The sequence below is a fragment of the Saccostrea echinata genome, unplaced genomic scaffold (genome assembly GCF_033153115.1).
Source record: "Saccostrea echinata isolate AGI-Se365-2 ecotype Australia unplaced genomic scaffold, CSIRO_AGI_Sech_v1 ptg000028l, whole genome shotgun sequence".
NCBI classification, from domain to species: Eukaryota; Metazoa; Mollusca; class Bivalvia; order Ostreida; family Ostreidae; genus Saccostrea; species Saccostrea echinata.
Window position 1 is genome coordinate 4,156,359 of NW_026889777.1, and position 25,614 is coordinate 4,181,972.

A 25,614-nucleotide genomic window follows, 5' to 3' on the forward strand; every position below is an offset into this window, starting at 1 on the left:
ATTGCAAGATAAATAACAAAAAGTATTCTTATATTTGATTTATATATATAACGATCCCTTTGAAAATTGATTTTTAAAAAAATAGTTTCTTGAATATCTTTCAACAGATCTACAGGGATACAACATATGTCAGAAGCTGTATTTGCATGTTTATGTCGAAAAGTGGGGACGTCATCTATTGTTGCTATGAGACGGGATATTATAGATATTGTTGAAATCCTTTATAATCAAATCGAAATGACTAAAAATAATGTTACAATGCCAAGTGGAAGTTTCGGAGAAGGTTTCAGACTGGAAGGATCGGATATGGACTGGATGATGTGGTCGAAGCAGCACCGAGTGATCTGGAATTTATCTCAAATTCATCATCAGTATCATCACTCACATGTTCCAACACATATTCTTGCTGACTGTTCTGAAAGTCCACCTGGATACGCTTTACTTCATTTACATATATCAACAGCTGATGAAGCTCTCATTAAGGCCTGTATCAGATTGAATGGCAAACGCTATATATCCAGTTCTATCCACAGACAGAGGCAACATTTAGCATATGGAATTGATTCTAAAATACACGGACCTTGCGTCAGCGTAAATACGGGACTCCACGAATTTGACGATGCTCATTGTTTTTTCAGTGACATTTGGCCTCCTTCTGCATCTTCATGGGTGGAGAGGTGTCAATTCTGGCCTCCATCGCATATTGTAAAAAATATAGTCAAAGGAGGTTGTCACTTTGTAGCAATAGGACACAAACAAGGAAAACATGAGGACAGCGAATGGAGAATTTCCTTCTCTTTAGCCGAAAAAAAATTTGTGTACTCTATGAATCACTGTCAGTTCTTAACTTATGGTTTGTTGAAGATTTTTCTTAATGAGGTTATCAATAACACTCCTGATGAAGACAAATTACTGTGTTCCTATCATGTGAAGACATCCGTGTTTTGGGCAATTCAAAGCAATACCATCCCCTGTTTGTGTCCTCAAAATTTTCTAGAGGGTTTCTGGATCTGTTTTAAACTCATCCTAAAATGGGTCTATGAAGGTTATTGCCCAAACTTCTTTATTCCATATAATAACATGTTTCTTACTAAAGTATTTGGGACAAAACAGAAGAAATTGTTCTTCAGACTACATGCATTGTATGAAAAGGGATTAACTTGTCTGCTAGAAAGTCCCACCATAAAGTCAGACATATTGACCGTTCTCTATAACCCCTATCTCACTATGTGTACAGATGAAAACATTCTGGTCTCTAAGGATGATTTTATTAGGCAGATGTTCGGTGAGATGTTTGAAAATGATGCAATGTATCATCCTAATCTGTCAACCTGTGTGAAAGTCCTACACTTAGTAGAACAGTTCATAGGATCACCCTTGAAACAATGTCAAGTTTTAATGTTGCAAAATATAACAGTTCGTCTTCTTCAGAACACTGCTTTTAGGTACAGCGATTTTAAAATTTCACAATATTCAAAATCGAATGTAGATAGAGGAGTCAACAAACTGATTTACTTAGTTGACAGAATGTCCCTTTACATGCTAAAATTAGCCACAAAGTTTGGATATATTTCCGACATGTTATATCTTGTTATATATTATTATAAAAGAAGGAGATATTACGAAGCTTCATCTGTTTTAAAACAGATACAAGTAAAAATAGCACAGCCAAAGCGGTACAGTAAGGCCGCTGGGGAAGATGCCTGGGCCATAAAAATGAGAGAATCGGTGGTTAGTCACGTCAGACTTTGCAAGGATATCTCATATATGAGTGAATTAATGATTGAGCAAATTTTTAGTTTGAAATACAATGAACTATATTTACGCATACCATCTTTGGTACTGTTTTGCATGTTGGAGTATTTGTGTTATCGCCATGTTGAAACAAACAATTCAAAAGAAGCTCTTAACATTCTACAGTTCCTGATCCACCAATTCCAGGGAAAGTTTATAGATGAAGATAGCAGAGACATCTCATGGCAAATTCTTGGAATATGTCAGAAAATCTCAGGAGACTACCAAGCTGCTTTGAATTCATTTCAACAATCTCTCACAGTAGATCCATATCACAAAATTCAAACTGCTACAGAGGTAAGGATGCGGGATATGCTATAGTACATGTAGAAGGATCCAACAGAAAAATGAGAATCTGAAGGGGGAAAAAAAACAAGTTCACTTTACATGAAAATTTTAATTTTTCCTTTAAACACGTCAAGAAGATATTGAACTTACTGATCTAGTCAATTCAACGGGAAAATACTTCGGTTGATTTCTCTGCATAATATATATTTGTATTTGAATTTTTTTGTGACGTTTTGCAGGAAATTGCATATTACATGTTGTTTAACAGGCCCAATGAATTTTCTTTTATAATACGAATAATTTTTTTTTTAAAAATCTAAAAACAAACATATGAATGTTCTCATATCCTTTTTTACTTTTATTTTTGATACATGTATAGACTAAATTATCAACACAAAGGCACTGTACCAAAGGTGGTATAAACTGTTACTTTATACTTATTGATTATTTTGCATCAACAAGAATCTTATTTCATACACATCCAATGAGCGCCTCACAATGCCAGGGACATAAATGTAACCGGTATGTTTAATGTGATAGAGGAGAAAGGTCTCTAAGCAGCATACATCAAATATTTTAGTATATACATGTAGAAATAAAGGTAGGAAGGTAAGAGTTACTTATTTTTAATAACTTTCATGACAAACAAGACACATAGTTATTATAAATGCTTCAAAGCAAAATCGATTATTCAAATGAGGTCTTCTTTGGCTCAATAAGCAATATCCTATTGCTATTAATAGAAATTAGACTTTACATTGGAGAAACAAGATGGAGTCGAGCTGGCAGGAATATGTACCAATGTAAGAAATGTTCCATTCATAACATTCATAAAAACTATTTGATCAAATTACGTGTATATAATGCACTTAGTTAATTTACATATTTACAAAAATTCCTTTTCAAAATGAATTTGAAGGAATATTGATTTTCTTTAATATCTTCAACCAGATCTACAGGGATACAACATATGTCAGAAGCTGTATTTGCATGTTTATGTCGAAAAGTGGGGACGTCATCTATTGTTGCTATGAGACGGGATATTATAGATATTGTTGAAATCCTTTATAATCAAATTGAAATGATTAAAAATAATGTTACAATGGCAAGTGGAAGTTTTGTAGAGGGTTTCAGACTGGAAGGATCGGATAGGGACTGGATGAAGTGCTCGAAGCAGCACAGTGATCTGGAATTTATCTCAAATTCATCATCAGTATCATTACTTACACGTACCAACACATATTCTTGCTGACTGTTCTGAAAATCCACCTGGATACACTTTACTTCATTTACCTATATCAACAGCTGATGAAGCTCTCATTAAGGCCTGTATCAGATTGAATGGCAAACGCTATATATCCAGTTCAATCCACAGACAGAGGAAAAGTGTGGGATATGGAACTGATACTAAAATACACGGACCTTGCGTCAGCGTAAATACGGGACTTCACTAATTTGACGATGCTCATTGTTTTTTTCAGTGACATTTGGCCTCCTTCTGCATCATCATGGGTGGAGAGGTGTCAATTCTGGCCTCCATCGCATATTGTAAAAAATATAGTCAAAGGAGGTTGTCACTTTGTAGCAATAGGACACAGACAAGGAAAACATGAGGACAGCGAATGGAGAATTTCCTTCTCTTTAGCCGAAAAAAAATTGTGTACTCTATGAATCACTGTCAGTTCTTAACTTATGGTTTGTTGAAGATTTTTCTTAATGAGGTTATCAATAACACTCCTGATGAAGACAAATTACTGTGTTCCTATCATGTGAAGACATCCGTGTTTTGGGTAATTCAAAGCAATACCATCCCCTGTTTGTGTCCTCAAAATTTTCTAGAGGGTTTCTGGATCTGTTTTAATCTCATCCTAAAATGGGTCTATGAAGGTTATTGCCCAAACTTCTTTATTCCATATATGTTACTAAAGTTTTTGGGACAAAACAGAAGGAATTGTTCCTCAGACTACATGCATTGTATGAAAAGGGATTAACTTGTCTGCTAGAAAGTCCCCCATAAAGTCAGACATATTGACCGTTTTCTATAACCCCAATCTCCCGATTTGTACAGATGAAAGCATTTTGGTCTCTAATGATGAGTTTATTAGGCAGATGTTCGGTGAGATGTTTGAAAATGTCTACCTCTGTCAACCTCTGTGGAAGTCCTACACTTAGTAGAAGAGCTCAAAGGATCACTCTTGAAACAATGTCAAGTTTTAATGTTGCAAACAATAACCGTTCCTCTTCTTTAGAACACTGCTTTTAGGTATAACGATTTTAAAATTTCACAATATTCAAAATCGAATGTAGATAGAGGAGTCAACAAACTGATTTACTTAGTTGACAGAATGTCCCTTTACATGCTAAAATTAGCCACAAAGTTTGGACATATTTCCGACATGTTGTGTCTTGTTATGTATTATTATAAAACAAGGAGATATTACGAAGCTTCATCTGTTTTAAAACAGATACAAGTAAAAATAGCACAGCCAAAGCGGTACAGTAAGGCCGCTGGGGAAGATTCCAGGGCCATAGAAATGAGAGAATCGGTGGTTAGTCACGTCAGACTTTACAAGGATATCTCATATATGAGTGAATTAATGATTGAGCAAAATTACAGCTTGCAAAACGAACTATATTTACGCATCCCACCTTTGGTATTGTTTTGCATGTTGGAATATTTGTGCTATCGCCATGTTGACACAAACAGTTCAAAAGCAGCTCTAAATATTCTACAGGTCCTGATCCACCAATTCCAGGGAAAGTTTATAGATGAAGATAGCAGAGACATCTCATGGCAAATTCTTGGAATATGTCAGCAAATCTCAGGAGATTACCAAGCTGATTTGTATTCATTTCAACAATCTCTCACAGTAGACCCATATCACAGGATTCAAACTGCTACAGAGTTACGGATACAGGATGCTAAAGCATCATATATACGGATCCAACAGAAAAATTAAAATCTGAAGAAGAAAAAAAGTTCACTTTAAATGAAAATTTTAATTTTTCCTTCTAACATATCAAGAAAATATTGAACAGTCAACGGGAAAAGACGTTGGTTGATTTCACTGCATAATATAGTGTATATTATTATTAGAATTTGTTGTGACGTTTTGCAGGCAAATGCACTTTAAAGGTTGCTTAACAGAACCCAGTGAATCTTTTCTTTTTATAATACGAATGATTTAAATAAAAAAGAAATAAAAAGAGAACATATGAATGTTCTCATATCTTTTTTTTTTGGATACATGTATAGACTTAACTATCAACACAACAGCACTTTACCAAAGGGGGTATCAATTTTAAACAAGAGGCCCGCACTATACCAAAGGTGGCATCAATTTTAAACAAGAGGAACATGGGCTACAACACTCACCCGAGTCACATTGGTCCTGCTATTCTTAAGGAAAAAATTCTAATTTTTTCACCTTTCTAAGCACATGAAAAATTTTGACCTCATATATCTTGACCCCACAGTATCGTAAGAGGATCACAAGTTATCACTTGAATCCTTCTGTTGAAAGTGTCAATCAAAACGTGTCCTCCAAATATGACAGTTGCATCTCAGTCCTATAAAGTTAAGATGCTTTGTCAAATCCTTGACATGTTGTACATAGAAAAAGCAGATGATTTACTTACTGTGGAATCGTTAGATTTTGTGGTGGCTCAATTTTCGTGGAATTCGTGGGTACCCCACATCCACGAATTACAATCTTCCGCGAGTTAATAAACTAGGGTTTCAGAGTCATTTTTCCTTTTGTGGGTATGAGTAAACACACGAAATTACGTCCTCAAGAACCTGTAATATTTATGTAATCCACGAAAATTGGCCCTAACAAATTTTTATGATTCCACCATTTATTGACTCTACAGACATTTCTCGCAGTAAACTAAAATGATACCTTAATACAATATGTCTGATATTATTCAGGCCCGTAGGAAGCAAATTCAGTTTGGGGGGCACAGCCATACACTTTCAGTTGACAGTTGAGGCGGCACTACCAAAAATTTCCTGACAAGCAAAAAAAAAAAGTCATCAGACGTTTTTATTGAGCGAGCACAAGCATATAGTATCTATGTTTGTTATAGTAATCTATATATCGTGCCCCCCCCCCCCCCGGGTTCCTACGGCCATGTTTATTTACTTGAAATAAAACAAGTCAATGCTAACTGATAGAACAGTGAGTATGACAATATCAATACATAACAAGATGTGTTTGTGAAACACTGATGCCCCCGTATGGTAGCTTATGGCGCAGGTTAAAGTTTCTCAAATGCAAGTCATGAGATCAAAGAAAGGTCTTGTCTTGAGGAATATACCTGAGAAATATGAAAGCCCTAGCACCGACTGTTGAAAAGTTGTGGCGAAGGTTAAATTTTTTAAAAGTTAGTAAAACGGCACGGTCAAGGACAAATGGTGCCCAAGGGAAGTTCTTGTCACAAAATGTGATACACATGATCATAAAATGTGAAAGCCTAAAACCAAACGTTCAAATGTTATAGCCAAAGTTAGAATTTTTTAAAGTAGATCAAACTCCAAGGTCAAGGTTAAAGGGTCAAAGTTGTTGGTATCCAAAGGAAGGTCTTGTCACAAGGAATATACATGTGAAGTATGAAAGCCCTAGCTCAAACTGTTCAAAAGTTATGGCCAAGGTTAAAGTTTTTTCAACAGTAGGTCAAACTCTAAGGTCAAGATCAAAGGGTCAAAGTTGTTGGTATTAAAAGGAAGGTCTTGTCACAAGGAATATACATGTGAAGTATGAAAGCCCTAGCTCAAACTGTTCAAAAGTTATGGCCAAGGTTAAAGTTTTTTCAACAGTAGGTCAAACTCCAAGGTCAAGATCAAAGGGTCAAAGTTGTTGGTATTAAAAGGTAGGTCTGGTCACAAGAAATATACATGTTAAGTTTGAAAGCCCAAGAACCAATTGTTCAAAAGTTATGACCAAGTTTAAAGTCTCATAAAATTTTGCAAAAGTGGGTCAAACTCCAAGGTCAAGGTCAAAAGGTCAAATATGATGGTACCCAAAGAAAGGCCTTGTCACAAGGAATACACAAGTGAAATATGAAAGCCATAGCTCCAACCAATCAAAAGTTATGGGCAAGGTTAAAGTTTTTGCGGACAGACAGACAGCAAGACGGACGGACGGACAGGGCAAAAACTATATGCCCCTGAATCTTCGATTGCAGGGGCATAAGAACTGTAACGTTACAGGTATATGGATAACAAGAGGCCCATGGGCCACAACGCTCACCTGAGTAACTTTGGCCTTGCTGTTTTTCACCTGATTTCCCCCCTTGTAGTACTTATTGTGCCCCCGCCCTATCCTCGGGGGTCATGATTTGAACAATTAGAATATACTCTACCCAAGGATGCTTCCACTTAAGTTTCAGCTTTTCTGGCCTAGTGGTTCTTGAGAAGATTTTTAAAGATTTTTCCTACAAATTTCAATGTGAAAATTGGATTCCTTTTTGTGGCCCCGCCCTACTCCCAGGGGTCCTGATTCGAACAATTTAGAATCTACACTACCCCAAGATGCTGCCACTTAAGTTTCAGCCTTTCTGACCAAGTGGTTCTTGATAAGATTTTTAAAGATTTTTTCTACATATTTCAATGCAAAACTTGGATTCCCTATTGTGGTTCCGCCCTACCCTTGGGGGGTCATGAATTGAACAATTAGAATCTACACTACCCCAGAATGCTTCCACATAAATTTCAGTTTTTCTGGCCCAGTGGTTCTTGAGAAGATTTTTAAAGATTTTTTCTATATATTTCAATGCAAAACTTGGATTTCCTATTGTGGCCCCACCCTACCCCGAGGGTCAGGATTTGAACAATTAGAATCTACACTAACCCAAAATGCTTCCACATAAGTTTCAGCTTTTCTGGCCCAGTGGTTCTTGAGAAGATTTTTTAAGAATTTTACTACATATTTCAATGTGAAAATTGGATTCCCTATTGTGGCTCCGCCCTACCCCGGTGGTCATAATTTGAACAATTAGAATTTACACTACATCGGAATGCCCTTCCACATAAGTTTCAGCTTTTCCGGCCCAGTGGTTCTTGAGAAGAAGATTTTTAAAGATTTTTACTATAAAATTCAATGTAAAACTTGAATTCCTTATTGTGACCCCACCCTACCCCCGAGGGTCATGATTTGAACAATTTAGAATTTACATTACCCAGAATGCTTCCACATAAGTTTCAGCTTTTCTGGCACAGTGGTTCTTGAGAAGAAGATTTTTACTATATATTTCAATGTAAAACTTGGATTTCCTATTGTGGCCCCGCCCTACCCTAGGGGGTCAGGATTTGAACAATTTAGAATTTACACTACTCCAGAATGCTTCCACATAAGTTTCAGCTTTTCTGGCCCAGTGGTTTTTGAGAAGATTTTTTAATGCCTCACCCATTTTTTGTCTTTTCTTGATTATCTCCCCTTTGAAGGGGGCTTGGTCCTTCATTTTAACAATTTAAATTCCCCTTTACCTAAGGATGCTTTGTACAAAGTTTGGTTAAAATTGGCCAAGTGAAAAGTTTACAGACGGACGGACAACGGGTGATCAGAAAACTTCAGCTCAGGTGAGCTAAAAAAATTATCAGGTTCTGTAACTCCTATAACAAGGGATATACTCACAAGGTTTCAGTTTAACCATCCTTTCATCCCTGATAAACCCTACCAATCAAAAATCAAACACAACTAAATAATATCCAATCTTCCTCGATCAAGCTAAAAGTGGGGGGGGGGGGGGGGGGATGGTTGTTACCAAACAATAAGTCTGTGAGCCAATGCCCACTAGTAAAACCCCTGCTCTGGTGTGAATATATGCTCTTATGTGAATATACACAAGCTAAGCTGTGAAGGATAAACAGAAAGTTGACATTGAATTCGTACAAAAATGAATCCCACCATATGGCATGCAATACAAAGCGAGTGCTAAAATTTTAAATATGAGTAGTTGTTGATAAAACTGCAACGAAAACTTATGAACAGACACACAAGGGTAAAACATTTTACCCCCCTCTCCTTCGGAGCGAGGGTATAATAATTTTGCCAGTACATGTATATACTATACAGCATGAAATAATGCTAATGTATGGTTGTGTGCTTGTCAAGATATTTTTGTTAGGTTGTCCCCCCTCCCTAAACTGAACTTGCTTTGTAGGGGCCTGTACCTTTAAACCCAAGGCTTAGAACATGATTCCATATGCCGAATCTGTGGAGAGCAGATGCACTGCACTGCTAAGTTACACTTCCACAGAAAAGCCGAGTTTTCTTAAATTAATTTTACAAAAGGTCACAGCCTCAGACTTGTACCCTTTAAAGACATACGCAACGAAGTTTGAACTTTATTGTCTTTTCCCCTGGAGTTGAAGAGTTCCAATACTTAAAGGAACTGTGTGCTACATTTTAATGTCTATATATTCTGTTGTTCACTTCTTCTTAAACAAATTTGGATAAACAAAACATCTAGAATATATGTTAAGTTAATTCGTATGTTTTTCTTTGAATTATAAAAGAATTTTCATCAATTGATATCTTTTTAAAACCCCTGATAATGCTTGCTGATTTTTTGTCTATGAATATCTGATGGCACTATAATCTGAAATTAAGAATATCTTGAAAAATTATCAGTAGGAAAGGTATGTTGCGTATGTCCTTAATGTAAATTCTCCATTGTAGCGAATCATACAAAATGAAAGTTTTTTTCCTCTGTCCCAGTTTATCAGAAATAATAAAAGCTCTGCAATAAAAAAAAAGTTTATTTGAAATAAAATGAAGATTAGGTCCATGGGACTTCTACCAGTACAATTCTTCAATATATGTTGGAGAGCTTATCTTTATAAACACTCAAAAATGACAGAGCAAGATTCTGAGGTAGAAGAAGCTGGCTAAGATATGTCAATTTACCACAGATGAACGTAAAAAAAAAAGATAACAGATTTTAAAAATACTTCAAATGATTCAAAATATTAAATAATGTACATGTAACAGCTAGTGGAAGTAAAATAATTACTGTGATATTAAACATTATTTATTTATTCAAGTAACAGCTATATACTTCCATTATAAATACTGTTTAAAATTCCGTTAAAGCAAAGAACAAAGAGAAAAAAGTACATTTCAATGTATAATTGTCATCATACACATCCACATATAAACAAATTCAACAACAACAAGCAGTGCAAAGAAAAGCATCAAGTTGGAGACAATGCTAATAACTTGGTTTAATAAAATTACTTGACCTCAAATATCTAATGGCTTTTAAGACTACAAATAATGTCAGAGAAAAAACAAGAATCATTTTCTTTACATACAAAGTGACGATTCAACTATAAATTATAAGCAAATTTTACTGGAGTGGTTTTTTTTTCTAATTTGGATCAGCACCAAATGTCATATTACTCTATACATTTAAAAAATTCTAGACTACTAAAATGTTATTTGCAAGTAGTTACTTTAACTTTTATGTTTGCCTACAAGATACTGTTTTCCTTTCCTTGAATGAATACATTTGCGTGAGTTTATGCTTATTCAAAATGACCATGCAAAAATCTTTGCGTCAGCTATTATAAAAGATGTGAAATCTGACCATTAATCTCCATCTTCCTTGACTGGATGATGCATTCTGCATTTGGCCCATAATTATGATAAAAGTGGTTGATAAAAGAATCAGAAACACGGTCAAAAAAAAATGTGCACAAAATTTCGGGTAACAATGATATGTCAATCATAAATACTAAGCTACAAAAACTTAAGTAAACTTTTTTGATTTATTCAGAAGTTTCAAAGCACAAATATATTTTGTTTTACTCTACAGTATAGCTGAGATTCTGTAAAAATGAGAAGAAACTTTTGTCACAGAGTGAAAATGCATCTTACAAATACATATCATATTCAAACCAGCTTGTATCAATAAACTACAAACATTAACCATTTTGGCTGTTCATACCAATATCATCAGTGTTGTGAATTGAGGCATTGGTGAACAAAGAAAAAAAAACATAAAAATGTATGAAAAATGGACAATCCTGAACAAAGCACACGTTTCTGGGTACTTTGTGATACATAAATACATTTAATATGTTTAAAATATCCTTGCAATAAAATGTATAAACAAGTTCAATAAGCAAAATATTTGCATGTTAAAGTCAGTCTTGTTCTCCATATAATACCCCCCCCCCCCCTCCTTTCCCACAACAATTTAAACCATTATTCACCTAAACCAAATTTTAAGAATGTGTGACTTAAAACTTTGGTTTTTTTTTTTTTTAAAATGAGAAATTGAAAGAATTCCTGAGATTTTCTCTTTGGATGTTTCATCAAGTGTGTTATATCACTGATTAAAATAAATGTCTCTTCATTGTTATAGATGTGCTATAGTAAAGCACAAAATAGCATTATATCTGATACTGGCATCACTTGTATCTACCTGTATGCCAATTTCATCAGCCTCTTTGAATACTTCCAGGCACAAAAATACTATGACATGTAAGGATAACAAGAATAAAACATAGACTGGGACTTTTCAAGTTCACCGGTCAGTTTTACATGTGAATAGCACTTTTTAAAAATAGTTACAAATTACAAAACCTATAAAACACAAAATTCAGCCCCTTGATTGTGCAGTGGTTACAAGTCTGTAATATATGCCTTGTTTACTCATAAGGTCGCTATGACGACCCTGTTCTACAACCTCTCCGTGTTTGATGACACAGATCTTGTCGGCGTTCTGGATTGTGGAAAGTCGGTGAGCTATGACGATACACGTCCTTCCCTCTCGTGCCTTATCAAGGGCTTCTTGAACAATCTGAAAAATAGATTCAATGCATTTCATGATATGTTTGAGAAAATTTTCAAGAACGGTACAATTTTTTGATATCAAACATTTAAAAAATGACTTTTAATATCTTTATTGTTACAGTGCATTTATGATTACATCCAAGTTATTGCAGTCACAATGACGTCAGATTCTGAGGTCAATCTAATGACAGTTTGGTCAAAATAATAGAATCTTGCACAGTGAGTAAAAGATGTATGTCCTGGCAACAAGTCGTCTGCATGACCAAATGTTTCCTTGAAATAGTGTTAAACATCCACAAGACATGCAGACACCACTTCGTTACAATTTTCATTCAAAATTTGTTGCAAAAAGCATGACACACTATACCAAAAACAATGTACCTTTTCACTCTCTGTGTCAAGGGCAGAAGTGGCCTCGTCCAACAGAAGGATCTTGGGATTTCTGACCAGTCCACGAGCAATGGCCACTCGCTGCTTCTGTCCACCTGAAAGTTGTGTCCCCTTGTCACCACACAGAGTGTTATAGCCCTATGGGGGAAAAAAATCAATATTTTTCATCAAAGTTTACCTGTGCTCTTAAAATAAATACGTTACAAAGCATAATATTATACATAATTAACTTTTCCTCCAATATTTTAAGGATTTTTCAATTAATATGAACAACTTTTACACAAACTTGTTTTAATACATGGTAAAAAATTTTGTTTCCTCAATCATACAACTGAATTATTTGAAATGAATTAAGATATATGTTAGTTTTTTAACATAATTTTGCTTATTTCAATCTTGCAGTATACAAATTCATAATAAAGGGGTGTATCCACACTTTTCTACACTTGATTCTTTCGAGACTTTAACATATGCTACTTGATTCTTACTTACATTGTTACTTGACACTGACTTACATTTGGTAATGATTCAATAAAACTGTGGATGTTGGCCTTTCTGGCAGCCTCAATGATCTCCGCCATGGAAACCTCTCTGAAGTTATCCCCATATGCGATGTTTTCTGCGATACTGCAATCAAACAACACTGGTTCCTGGGACACAATTCCAATTTGTCTTCGAAGCCACTGGACGTTCAACTCCTTGATATCATTTTCATCCAGAAACTACAAAAAGTGAGTGCTAGGATCATTTTTTCAATATGGCTTTTGACAACATTCAAATTTCTCAAAACATTTGTATGATTTTTCAATGATCTGTTTTAGGTGCATTAAATAAGCACAATACTATTTTTACAGCTTTTCACTAGTAAATATACACGTAGCATTCTTTGTGTGTAATAGCATTTGAGTTCTCTTGAAGACTTAGACTTAACATTTCAATGGGATGTAATATTGCAATAAATGCATGATTTGTAAAACAAAATATTGGAAGAAATACACATTATCCTACTTGTTCAGACTGAATCATGAGCAAAAGAAATGTGCCCCCCCCCAAAAAAGTCCTCCACCTCTTGATATATAGTGAGTTTAAAGTTATCCAATGACCAGTTTGCTATGTACATGTATATACCAAAATACCTTTAATTCATGATATTATATCTCCTATACCTTCACCAAAAAAGGAAATTTTAAAGGTACCTACTGAAGCATAATTTTTAAGGGACAAAAGTGTTAAATGACCTTGAGTTGGCCCACTTACCACCACGCCTTCCTCTGGGTCATAGAAGCGCTCCATCAGTTGTACTGTGGTGCTCTTGCCACACCCTGAGGCCCCCACAAGTGCCACCGTTTCGCCTGGGTTTACTTCCAGAGTCAGACCCTGTAGCACCTCCACATCAGGTCGAGTGGGATAACGGAAATGTAGACTATCAAACCGCACCTTGCTGTTTACAGTCAACTAAAAATGATAAATTTAAAATAGAAACAAATTGTTAAACCAACACTGAAAAAATTGTTTCAGCAATGCTTTAATTATATTTCACATCTGGAATTATTATCATGAATAAAAGGCCCATTGGCCCCAATATTTAATTAAGTATAATAAATAATCCCACGTACTTCTATAAAGCATAAAGTCATATAAAAATTATTCACTTTTCCTGATAGACAGAAACAGTAAATCCATGTCACAAGGATCAGTAAAGCTAACTTAGTGTCTCATGAAAGCTAAAAATCAATGAAAGAGAAAATTTCCTTGCTTTGAAAGATGATCTAAAAAAAATTCCTTTGAACTTAAACAGAAAAAAATCAAATATTCAAGGACCTAAAGAAAAACCATCTCAACAAAATTGCTTGTAAAACTTACGTCTCTCTTGCCTTCTTCCGAGTAAGGGTCTATTTTGGGTTCCATTTTTAACATATGGAATATATGGGCAGCAGAAACTTTGGCTTTTGAAGCATCAGGTGCAAAAGCACTGGCTTGTCCCAAGGCCATGGCACCAAACACAATAGCACTGAACACCCTGTTTAAAAAATAATAAAGAGGAATATAAGATTGCATAGGATGATCTCCCCTTCTACAAGGCATACATCCCAATGAATATTGACTGAGGGTTTCTTTGATTTAATGCACACAACACAAATTTTTACACCACAAGCAAACGGAGCCCTCAGCCCAGGTGGACTAAACACTATGGAAAAATAAACATTATTTTGTAAAATATTGATATCACACTGCAATTTGTACCATGTGACTTACTTAAACACATCTGTGTACTCCATCTCATTTTGTCGGATCAGATAGGCTCCAAACCAGAAGGAGGCAGCGTAGGCAAAGAACAGAATTCCTGTGGCAAAGGAGAAGGCAATGGCGGTCAGGTGGGCCTTTTTTAGGGAGGCACTGTAGGGGCCCTGGAGTAGGGCTTTATAATTCTGCACCATTTTCTCCTCCTTGGTCAGGCTAGCTACAGTACGCATGTTCTCAATCGATTCTGTAGCAGTCTTTCCGGCTTCCTCTAACGCTTCTTTGTTTTGACCTGTACGTGGTCAAAGGATACAGTATATTTTATTGTTAAAATGCATATAGTATAGACTTATATGTTTGCACTATAAAAATTTAAATACAGAAATTGAAATTAAGACAGTTTTAATGTTGCTAACTAAACTAGGATTCTATAAATGAACATGCACTGATGCTTGTCTATACATGTAATGTCTATTTGATGTTCACACTCATAAAAAATTCTCCTTCAGAAATTTACACTCATGCCATTTTCCGAGGAAAAATCCCTAACAGTGAAAAAAATATCCACTCACCTGCCACCCCTTGTAGAAGTTTCATCTGCAGCATGCCTGCAATCATGATGAATGGCAGGAAAGCCATAATGACCAGGGTCAGCTTCCAGCCGTAGATAAATGCGATGATAATGGCTGTGCCTAGGTTAGCTATACTCTGGACAATACTCCCAAGTCTGGCTCCAGAGATCTGAAAGCATCATCAATTCATACTACATTTGTGAATACGTTTAACTTTTTTTTTAACCAATTACTGTATGTGTACTTAAAAAAGCGGGCTTCATACATGGCACGGACAAGTGTAGCGCTAATTCATGATTAACTCCATTCCATTCATGAACAACTCCATACCCCTTGATTGTGCTAAATTTTGAATACACCAATTTATGTACAAGTACAGTAATTTTCTAAAAATATACATGATGTAATCTTGTTTGAAAATTTGTTGAAAACTGTAGCCTTGAATTTGATCCTTCACTAAAAAGGAAGCTATAACACTACAAAGTGGCTAAATGGTATTTGATTAAACATAAAGTTTAGACCCACCATAACCATATGTAACATGTACCGAATAAGAAGACTTGCACATACCCCCTGAACCTGCGAGGCATCAGTGGCCAGTCGTGTGGTGAGAGCACCTGTCGTGTTCTTATGGTCATCAAACCAGGAAATGTCCTGTCTCAGCATGGCCTTAAACACAAGACGACGTAGTCTCATCGTGAGGGATTCACCAGACACTCCAAAGCAGTAACCCTACAGTGACAGTAGTAAGATAACAAAGAGCAACCACTGTCTCTAAATACTGAAAGTCAACATGACAGACTTCCCAAAATGTATAATAAGTTTACTATATTCAAAGCAACATTTATGCATTCATAAAATGAATCTTTCAAACATGTACAAACAATATCTACATATTAACTGAGAAATTACAGAATGTAGTTTACATCAGTAACATCACCCATAACAGGAATTTATTATTATAATGTAAATCTATTTGTACACTGGAGGTTAATCATTTTACTATACTTAAGACTAGGAAACACATACAAGTATATATCTGTAGAGAAAAATAGATCCTAACAAGAGGCCCAAGGGCCTTAACTGTCACCTGAGTATAATACAACAATTTAGAAGTTAAATACACTGATAGTTGAAGCTTTGTTGCCCTAAAGCAAGAGAAGTAGGAAGATCAGGATCAACAAAATAATTAGTCTAGTATTCAGTATCAACTCATAAATTAAGTTCTAATCTGTCCCCCACTTAACACTATGCAGACTATTAACAAACTATCAGTCCTTCTGTACTATTTTTAAACCCATATTAAGACCTCTAGCATTGACCTCTCTTATGGTCTTTGAAGAACTTTTAATAAGATAAGTTGTTTTTGTCTCATTTTTATTTATCTATTACTTACAGGTCTACCTGTTTATTAAAACTAAGAAAGTACTTTTTTAATTATACGATAAACATTCTTGCATAATTATCTTATTCTATTAACCTTTCAAATACATTATTTACAGTGATTAATTATCAAAGGTGAATGGAAAAGGGGAATAACTTCTCTCAGTAGAATACAAATTAATAGAGCCCTGCCCAGGACCAGAATGCTTAGACCAATGGTCCAGATGTTTAAAAATCTGGTAGAGATATGCTTACTCATATCATTTAAACTTTTACTCAGTTTGCTTCCAATATGCCCAGAAGCAGAGAAGAATTTCACAGGTACAATGCATTTTCACTACAGATTCAACAAAGCCTTACCCTAACACCAGAACCCAAGACCAAGGGTCAAGAAATTTACAAATTTGGAAGAGTTACCCTCATCATCATAACTATGGACTTCAAAGAATTAACACTTTTCCACTATATTATCAAAAGCCCCCCCCCCCCTTGTTATGCCAGAACCCCTGATCCTAGGACCACAAGATTTAAAAATTCTGTTCGAAGCTCCCATTTTCATCATAGCTAAGCAATTTATTTATCAGCTCAACACTAAGGAGCAGACAGGATTAATTAATGATTAATAGAATTAAAGCTTTTTCACTATATAATCAATAGAGCCCCCCCCCCCCCCTCCTCAAGAACCCTAAAAACTGAGGCCATATATTTAAAAATTTTGGAAGAGGCATCCTTGTCTATCATAATCATGCACTTAGTTTGTTTATATAATCTCCAGTAGCAGAGAAGAAGATTTTCAAAGAATCAATGCATTTTCACTATATAATCTATAGAGCCCCGCCCTAACACCAGAACCCCTGACCCTGGGGCCATGAAATTCACAATTTTTGAAAAGGCATCCTTATGCATCATAACCATGCACTTAGTTTGTTTAAATAATCTCCAGTAGCAGAGAAGAAGATTCTCAAAGAATCAATGCATTTTCACTATATAATCAATAGAGCCCCGCCCTAACACCAGAACCCCTGACCCTGGGGCCAAGAAATTCACAATTTTTGAAAAGGCATCCTTATGCATCATAACCATGTACTTAGTTTGTTTAAATAATACCCAGGAGCAGAGAAGAAGATTTTCAAAGAATTAAAGCATTTTCACTATATAATCAATAGAGCCCCGCCCTAACACCAGAACCCCTGTCCCAGGGGCCATGGCTTTCACAATTCTGGAAGAGGCCCACCTCCTCATCTTAACTATGTACTTAGTTTATCACCTTAATGCCCAGGATCAGAGGAGAAGATTTTCAAAGAATTAATGCATTTTCACCATATAGTCGATAGAGCCCCGCCCTTACATCAGAACCCCTGACCCTGGGGCCATGAAATTCACAATTTTGGAAGAGGTACTCTTGCTCATCATAACTATGTACTTAGTTACTTTATTAAATATCCAGAAGCAGAGAAGAAGATTTTCAAAGAATTAATGCATTTTCACTATATAATCTATAGAGCCCCGCCCTAACACCAGAACCCCTGACCCTGGGGCCATGAAATTCACAATTTTTGAAAAGGCACTTTTGCTCATCATAACTATGTACTTAGTTACTTTATTTAATACCCAAGAGCAAAGAAGAAGATTTTCAAAGAATTAATGCTTTTTCACTATATAATCTATAGAGCCCCGCCCTAACACCAGAACCCCTGACCCTGGGGCCATGAATTTCACAATTTTGGTAGAGGGCTCCATGCTTATTACAATGATGCCAACAGTTTGACTGCTTGATGTCCAGGAGTAAAGAAGAAGATTTTTAAAGATTGCGTTAATTTTGGTGGTTTTAGCCCCACCCCTCAGGCCCCAGGGGGGCAGGGATCATGAAATTCAAAATTTATCTTCCCCTTCACCCATAGATGCTATATACCAAATTTGGTTGAAATTGGTTGAGCGGTTTTAGAGAAGAAGTTAAAAATGTTCAAAGTTAAAGCACGACGCACGACGACTGACAAAAACAGATAGCAATAGGTCACCTGAGTGACTCAGGTGACCTAAAAATTAACATGGTTTAACAGTACTGGAATCTTTTCTAGAAATGATTACATACCTGTATGAGGAAGGTAAAGAAACTGACACCTCCGATTCCACAAAGAATAAGAACGTACATTTCTACTTCTCTTTCTTGTTTTTCTTGGTCAGGCTCGGAAAATACCTACAAATGGCATGTTAATACATACAATCATATATTGCATATGCTGTATCTAACACCTGGAATAGAGCTGATAAAATTTAGACTGCTGTAGACATGAAGAATTTGCAACTGCTTAATTTTTTTTTTATTATCATCAATGGACAATATTTAAGCTGAGCAAGAATAGAGTACTAAATTAGGTTTCTTTTTAGTTTTTTTTTTAATTTTTGATGTCTTCAAAATCCTTACCCCCAGGATTTCGGAGAAAATGACGGCAAATGAGGGTTGAACACCACCATTCAGCAGGGCAGCCAGACAACCAAACAGAATATATGGCCATTCCTTGGCGTTCATCCTTAGGATCTGGGCCATGCTAGCTTCTGGGGGCTCATCAGAATCTTTTTTCTGAAATTCAAATTTTTTTAGTCAGAACAATACACATTACACATACAATAATTTTATAAAATATTAAGAATAGTTTTCTTTCCTTTCTAGTTTCATTTACATTTTTTTTTCGATCAGAATAAAACTGTTAAATTAATAATGTCAGGAACATTTATCTTAATTACAAAGTACATGTAGTACAATGTATTCTAAAGAGAAGAAATAGCCAATTCTGAACCTAAATTAGAATGAAAACAGATGATCTTAAAAAAACATAAAAACATCTGTAACCAAAAGAAAATTTTGGCTGTACATGCATTTAGTAAGACAAAACAAGAAGTAACCATCCCAAGACTTAAATACTTAATAACTTTATTGCTTAAAGCATCAAATTGTCTCATTCTCTCTGATATGGTAGAAAGTAAAGTATACAGGGTTATTTTCACCTTGTGTTATTTTCCCCTATTTACACTTGAAAACAATTTTACCCCATTTTAAATTCACCCAGACTGGGTTGTGTTAAATAGATAATGTTGTCTTCTTTAAATTTGTTCCATTTTAAATTTTGCAACCATGCAGGGCAAATTGGGCAAAAATAAAACTGTGGCAAAATTTCCCTGTATAGAGTATTTCTTCTGCTCACCTTTTTCTTTCCCCCTTTGTCCTCTTCCTCAACTCCAGGGACTTTATCAATGGACACCTGATTTCTGAGTGGGCTCTTGATTTGATAAGAAATCTGACGATCCAGAGCTTTCTTCTCCTTCTCCTGGGGACTGGCAAATTTTGAAATCAGCATCTCCTCTGAAAAATCACGGAGAAATTAGCAGTTCTTCACTGCAGGTTTGCATGGTTAATTAATCCAGATGGGGCATCTTCTAAAGCAAGCAAGATCATTTGTGCCAAGGAAACCTATAGAATTTTTGAAGATTTGTATACTGGTAATAGAAAAAAAATTATATAGAAGTTTGTCCTCCTTTGCTCTTATCTACCTCTACTACCAAGCCCCCATCTGGGGACATTTGATATGATTTATGATTTTTTTTTTTTTTGGGGGGGGGGGGGTCTAAATTTTCACTTTAAAAGAAACTTGACATAGATTTCTTTTGTTAAAGAAGTTTCATTGCTTAAAGTACATGCACATGTTATACAGGGTATTAACATTGCCATTTATTTCTGCTTCAGGAATAAATGATGTCTTTACATAGAAGGTAATATCAGCTTGGCAATAACACATGCATGCTATTACATAAATATCAATGTTTTGATACATTTTATGATTCATAAGCTTTAATTTATGAATGTTTGGTTGTGTACAAAACTGGAAATAACATTTATTAAACTAGATAAATAAATTTTCATCACAAAAATTTAAAAAAATAAAAATTTTGCAAAATGAAATTGATCCTGTTGAAAAATTTACATCTCTGATAAAATGAAACTGATGTATACATAATTATACGTAATTCCCTTTACAGCGGACTCTGGGTTTGTCCACTGCATTTTCAAATATTTATTCAGGAAAGATTTATTGCAGTAACAAAACAAAACAAGGCAGTGTGCTTTATTTGACTTTGTTAATGTTAACTAATGGCCACATTTATAAGCTCTTTAAATATTACAAATCTAATATGTAAACATACCTTCTTCATCGTGAGACCCTCCTGTGTTTAAGTTAGCATGAAATGAGACGACAGCAAACGGAAAGGTTAGCATATCAAAGAACAGCAAATCTAAACTGACTGGTTATTAATAAACTATACAATGAAATATGTTTTAGACCACCATAAACACCTGTCATAATTTTGAAAATCTGATATCTCAATCAAGCGTAAAAGCTTTCTCAATACCCTTGTTTTAACATTCTGGTGTAAGACATATTTCCTTTCACCAATGACTAGCATTGATAACATACATATACAACTATAATAAAACGTGCACAATCCAAAACATAATACATAAAATGTGGTGCAAGGTCATCCAAAGCAAATTTTTTTTCCCTCCCTCCCTCTCTCAAAAATATTTAATTATTTAACAATAGGATAAAACTGACACTCCCCCCCCCAAACCTCTACCTCAATCACAAGCCAAAACATTCCAGATTCAAATTCCAAAAATTTAATGGACAACTAAAAATACACACATCTCACACTGTAAAAAATTTTGATCATCCCTTGATAGTAGAGTATCAAAAAAGGGAGAAAAAATTTTACATGTACAATGACAAAAAACGTATGTAATTATCTGAAAAAAAATGTAGCTAGGACAAACATTTATTTTCAGATTTACTTTGGATGACTAGTGCATGCACATGCCTGTTCTACATTCAAGTGATCAGCAATATATGGTGCTATAAAAACTACAATATAAATATACATGTATTATAACTACTTTCACTGCAACCATTAAATGAAAAGATGTGATGGATTTATCTATACAAAGGCTGCCTTCAGATTTCTAGATTTTTTTTTTTTCATTTTATCACTCTTGAAGAACTTGAGATTAAATACATGTATTGAAAAAAATCAGACTCCTGCTGAAATAAGTATTCAATTTTGTGACTGAAGACAATCTTTTTCTCTAAAAAGATACCAAATGAGCCATAAATGCAAACTAATGAAAACTCATAACATGAAAAACAATACTTCCAGATAAAATCAATGAAGATTAACATATTATAACTTACCCTCTTCATCCACTTCCCGAGTCTAAAATGAAACACAAGGCAAGATTAACCATCTAGTTTATCTAAACTCTTCCTTCATTTATTCCTCATTTTAAAATCTAAATAATCTTTCATGTTAAATTTTAACCTCTTTCAATCATTCAATTTTTTTTCAAAGATGGTTCAAAATCAGAGAAAAGTGTGAATGACAGCCATTGGGCTCACCTGATTGGTCACCAATGTGAAGTACACGCCCCCTTTTTTCATCAGTTCATCATGAGTTCCATTCTCCACTATGACACCCTCTTGGAATCCAGCTATTTTATCTGCTGTTTTAATGGTGGACAGACGATGTGCAACTACAACAGTTGTTCTTCCTGCTCGAGCCTAATGATAGAATTTCTATCTTGTTGCACTTTATACATGTATATTCTATTCTTTAATCTACTTATATTCTATTCTTTAATCTACATTAGTATTCAGTATCTATCAGAGTACCTTCTTCTAACCTAGTTTTATAAAACATTTTTAAATTGTTTCATAATAAACTTTGCCTTTTTTTGAGACTTCACTAACATCTGGCTCCTGGGCCATAAAACTTAGATGAGCTCACTTTCGATCTCAGTCTCACTTTTCCCTTATATATTCCTTTTGTAAAAGTGAGACTGAGATCAAAATGAGCTTGTCTAATTTTTGTTGCCCAAGAGCCTGGCATTATATGCAAGCTTCAGAGGTTAAGATTCTCAAAATCTGTAATATAGCCCTTAACATACTGTAAGCAAGGATATTTGACTCATGTTGTACAATTCACACATGCAAGTAGCATGAAGCATATGCATGGGGATTATTTCCACAATACCCGGATACTGTATTGCTAATAAACAAATATGTACAAAGGCATAAGTACACTGAGGGATATTTATCTCAAATATTTCTCATTAGGTATCTTGCACCAAAATCTCCATGATTACATTAAGTTCTTACACAAGTATGTCATAACTGTCATGTGTTATGACCTCTAACCTTGTCTAGAGCCTCTTGTACCACAGACTCGCTTTCTGTGTCCAGGGCTGAAGTTGCCTCATCAAGTAGTAGGATTCTGGGGTCCCTAACTAAGGCTCTGGCAATAGCAATCCTCTGTTTTTGTCCCCCACTCATCTGGGCCCCGCGCTCTCCAACCAAAGTCTCGTATTTCTAAACATAAAATAAATATGTATCGATTAATAAATATTTCTATTTCAAATTGAAAGAAAAAAACAAACCCTGAAATAAAATGTATTGGCATTAAATATTCCCCTTACATTGGGAAGTTTCATGATGAAGTCGTGGGCATTAGCCATTTTGGAGGCAGCCTCAATTTCCTGCTGGGATATCCCTTCTTTGCCATAACGGATGTTTTCTGCGATGGTCGTTGCAAACAAAACAGGTTCCTGACTGACCACCCCTATCTGCTGTCTCAGCCATTTTGTATTCAGATTTCTTATGTCTTTGCCATCAAGAGCAACCTGTGATATCAATTTAAACATAAAAAGTTTTTTTTTTCCTAGTCTGCATCAACATAAAGAAATTAATAAATATTTTAAACATTCAAAAAAAAACTGTATTCAAATATAGAGAAAAAATTTCAAAGGTTAGAAAAATAGTCTTGTAAAAAACATGTGGAAATTTGTACCAATCCCAATATGACATTTCAAATGCAAGGTGCTATTGTCTTTCCCCCATTTTTTGTTCTCCCTATGAAACAAGATTTACCTGTCCTTCTTCTGGGTCGTAGAACCTTTGAAGGAGTTGTATGATGGTACTTTTGCCACACCCACTAGATCCAACCAGGGCGACGGTTTCTCCCCGATTAATATCTAAGTTGACACCTTTCAAAACCTGTCAATTTAATCAGGTCATGATCTTAATGTAAAATTCCTCTAAGTACAAATATCAAGATAAAAATTCCTTTTTTCTCTCATATTCATAAGAAGTTTATCATCAGTATAATGCTTGCTTCTTGTGGCTGTATTTTAAGTTCAAATGAATCACTTTAATGAATTATAATATGTTGACGGTGCGACCGTTGGGGCGAGCGCATTGTTCACTTCATTTTAAGATCCGCCTCTTCAAACCGCACGAGACATTTGGAACGTCTAAACTGTGACGTCACATGACGTCGTATGTTAGCTGCATTTCCATAAACAAAGTTTAAAAAGTGCAAATATTTTAACAAAGAACGTTTAATCTATCTGCATGCAATAGCCATTAAATTAAGGTGAGTTTATTTTTTGTGAAATTTTAGTTGTTGTCACCGCGTGAACGAAGTTAGCAGCGAGAACAAGAAGCGATGCATTGTGGGTCAGAATTACTGCGGAAAAAAATTCTATTGAATGAATGTGCAGTAGTCCGAATTTTCTCTTCGCCCAGGCGTTGTCGTTAGAGCTCGCAGTGACGAGCGGCGCTTCGCGCCGCTCGCTGCGCTCGCTATTATAGTCCGAACATTTTTATAAATTTTAAAAATTACCTGAACCTCATCTCTGGCCGGATATCGGAATTTGACATTCCGCAGGGTCAGGTTTCCACTTACGGAGGACAGTTTCTCCCCCTGATCTGACGCAGAGTCAATATGCGGCTCCTAAAGTTTGAACGAATAAGATTTTTTAATGCAGTTTCCCAATCACTTCTCTCATAATACTGTATAATGACACTGACAGTACATTCTACAAATCTAAGGCAGCATAAATGATCGACATATGATTTATAAATATCATTACACATAAATGCTAGAGCAGAATAAGAAATCTGCTCTAATCTGTACAGATATTTAGAAATTATACACTAAATTGTGAGAAATTATGAATGTATAGATATGCCTTCAGTTTAACATTTAGTGACTCTAAACATTACCTGGAAAGGAGGATACAATCATGTTCAAGCCAAATAATTTAACTCTAAACTCTCATTTTCTTTGCCCCATCATGTTACGATTTATAAAGGGCTCATCTCTAGCCACAGACCTGTTCTATCAAGTTATAAGTGCTACCTGATATATCAAGACATACATGTGGAAGTCGTACCTGTTCTATCAAGGCAAAATTGCTACTATTCTATAAGGCATAAGTGCTACCTATGCTGTCAAGTCCTTAGTCTTACCTGGCTCCATGACCATAAACTGAGAACAGACTTAAATCAAAATTTCAAATCAATATATTTTTTTAAAAATAAATATGATAATGAAACAACATTTTTAAACTTGAGTAAGAACTTGTGTATTATACAAACCTGAAAATTTTCATGCACATTAGTTAATTTTAACTGCATGAAGATAATCAAAATCAAATTTTTGATTAAGTCTGTTCTCAGTTTATGGCCTTTGGCACTGTTCTATCAAGGTGCAAGTGCTTCTTGTTCTATCAAGGTGTAAGTTCTACCTGTTCTATCAAGGCGTAGATTGTGAATGCTGATCCCCTCGCCACAGATAAACTTTGCATGCTTGGAGCAGCATGTCCGAGAGAAAACGCTCCAATCAGAACGCTGAAGAAGACCTGTCAAACAAATGTGTACAGTATACATGTACTGATTAAACAAAGTTGTATGGGTGTAATATGCCCAAGATGAGAATTCACATTTTTTTTTTAGTAATGACAAATGGCAATTCTATATTATCACAAATGTTTATCAAAGTGAATATTAAAACAAAATTCTGCAATCTCTTGATATTAAAGTGTAAAGCAAAATTTACATATAATTAGTTTGAGATATTTTAAAAACTTCTAATTTGACCACCACAAAAAATTGTAAAATACATGGAGATAGAAACATGAAATAAAGTTACTCTGACCAAAAATATAATGTCTACATTTTAAAAGATAGAAATATGACTTCCACATTCAATGAAGACAAATATGCATTTACAATGCGGGGAAAAGATAATAATAT

General features: G+C 35.1%; 2 protein-coding genes across 5 annotated transcripts in view; one reads left to right on the forward strand and one right to left on the reverse strand.

Annotated features, from left to right (window-relative positions):
• The first annotated feature begins 237 nt into the window (after nucleotides 1-237).
• On the forward strand, nucleotides 238-5,042 carry LOC133193924 (uncharacterized). The gene is made up of 7 exons (XM_061329837.1): nucleotides 238-1,445; nucleotides 1,611-1,731; nucleotides 1,942-2,091; nucleotides 2,826-2,885; nucleotides 3,789-3,872; nucleotides 4,548-4,631; nucleotides 4,818-5,042. The coding sequence occupies exons 1-7, from the start codon at nucleotides 238-240 to the stop codon at nucleotides 5,040-5,042; spliced, it is 1,932 nt and encodes a 643-aa protein (XP_061185821.1).
• A 4,784-nt stretch (nucleotides 5,043-9,826) lies between these two features.
• The window catches only part of LOC133194042 (ATP-dependent translocase ABCB1-like), a 39,480-nt gene continuing 23,692 nt past the window's right edge, over nucleotides 9,827-25,614 (reverse strand). For 3 of the 4 annotated variants that reach the window (XM_061329965.1, XM_061329963.1, XM_061329966.1), the window contains 19 exons: nucleotides 25,107-25,220; nucleotides 24,200-24,310; nucleotides 23,446-23,571; nucleotides 22,995-23,198; nucleotides 22,717-22,887; nucleotides 21,919-22,080; nucleotides 21,715-21,736; nucleotides 20,672-20,692; nucleotides 19,675-19,832; nucleotides 18,897-19,052; nucleotides 18,564-18,668; nucleotides 15,659-15,820; nucleotides 15,089-15,257; nucleotides 14,532-14,808; nucleotides 14,139-14,295; nucleotides 13,533-13,730; nucleotides 12,791-12,997; nucleotides 12,267-12,413; nucleotides 9,827-11,892 (listed from right to left, as the gene is read on the reverse strand). In XM_061329965.1, the coding sequence (XP_061185949.1) occupies nucleotides 11,692-11,892; nucleotides 12,267-12,413; nucleotides 12,791-12,997; nucleotides 13,533-13,730; nucleotides 14,139-14,295; nucleotides 14,532-14,808; nucleotides 15,089-15,257; nucleotides 15,659-15,820; nucleotides 18,564-18,668; nucleotides 18,897-19,052; nucleotides 19,675-19,832; nucleotides 20,672-20,692; nucleotides 21,715-21,736; nucleotides 21,919-22,080; nucleotides 22,717-22,887; nucleotides 22,995-23,198; nucleotides 23,446-23,571; nucleotides 24,200-24,310; nucleotides 25,107-25,220 (2,868 nt within the window). In that variant the 3' untranslated portion in view covers nucleotides 9,827-11,691. The remainder of the gene's footprint in view (nucleotides 11,893-12,266; nucleotides 12,414-12,790; nucleotides 12,998-13,532; nucleotides 13,731-14,138; nucleotides 14,296-14,531; nucleotides 14,809-15,088; nucleotides 15,258-15,658; nucleotides 15,821-18,563; nucleotides 18,669-18,896; nucleotides 19,053-19,674; nucleotides 19,833-20,671; nucleotides 20,693-21,714; nucleotides 21,737-21,918; nucleotides 22,081-22,716; nucleotides 22,888-22,994; nucleotides 23,199-23,445; nucleotides 23,572-24,199; nucleotides 24,311-25,106; nucleotides 25,221-25,614) is intronic. The other variant, XM_061329964.1, reaches the window with a different exon arrangement.

Bases quoted from the DNA above. Each gene is read 5' to 3' on its own strand.
- LOC133193924 (XM_061329837.1), top strand. From the start codon at position 238: ATGACTAAAAATAATGTTACAATGCCAAGTGGAAGTTTCGGAGAAGGT. The intron at 1,446-1,610 runs GTACAGCGATTT...TTATTATAAAAG, and splicing joins CTTCAGAACACTGCTTTTAG to AAGGAGATATTACGAAGCTT. The intron at 4,632-4,817 runs GTTAGTCACGTC...AATATTCTACAG, and splicing joins TAGAAATGAGAGAATCGGTG to GTCCTGATCCACCAATTCCA.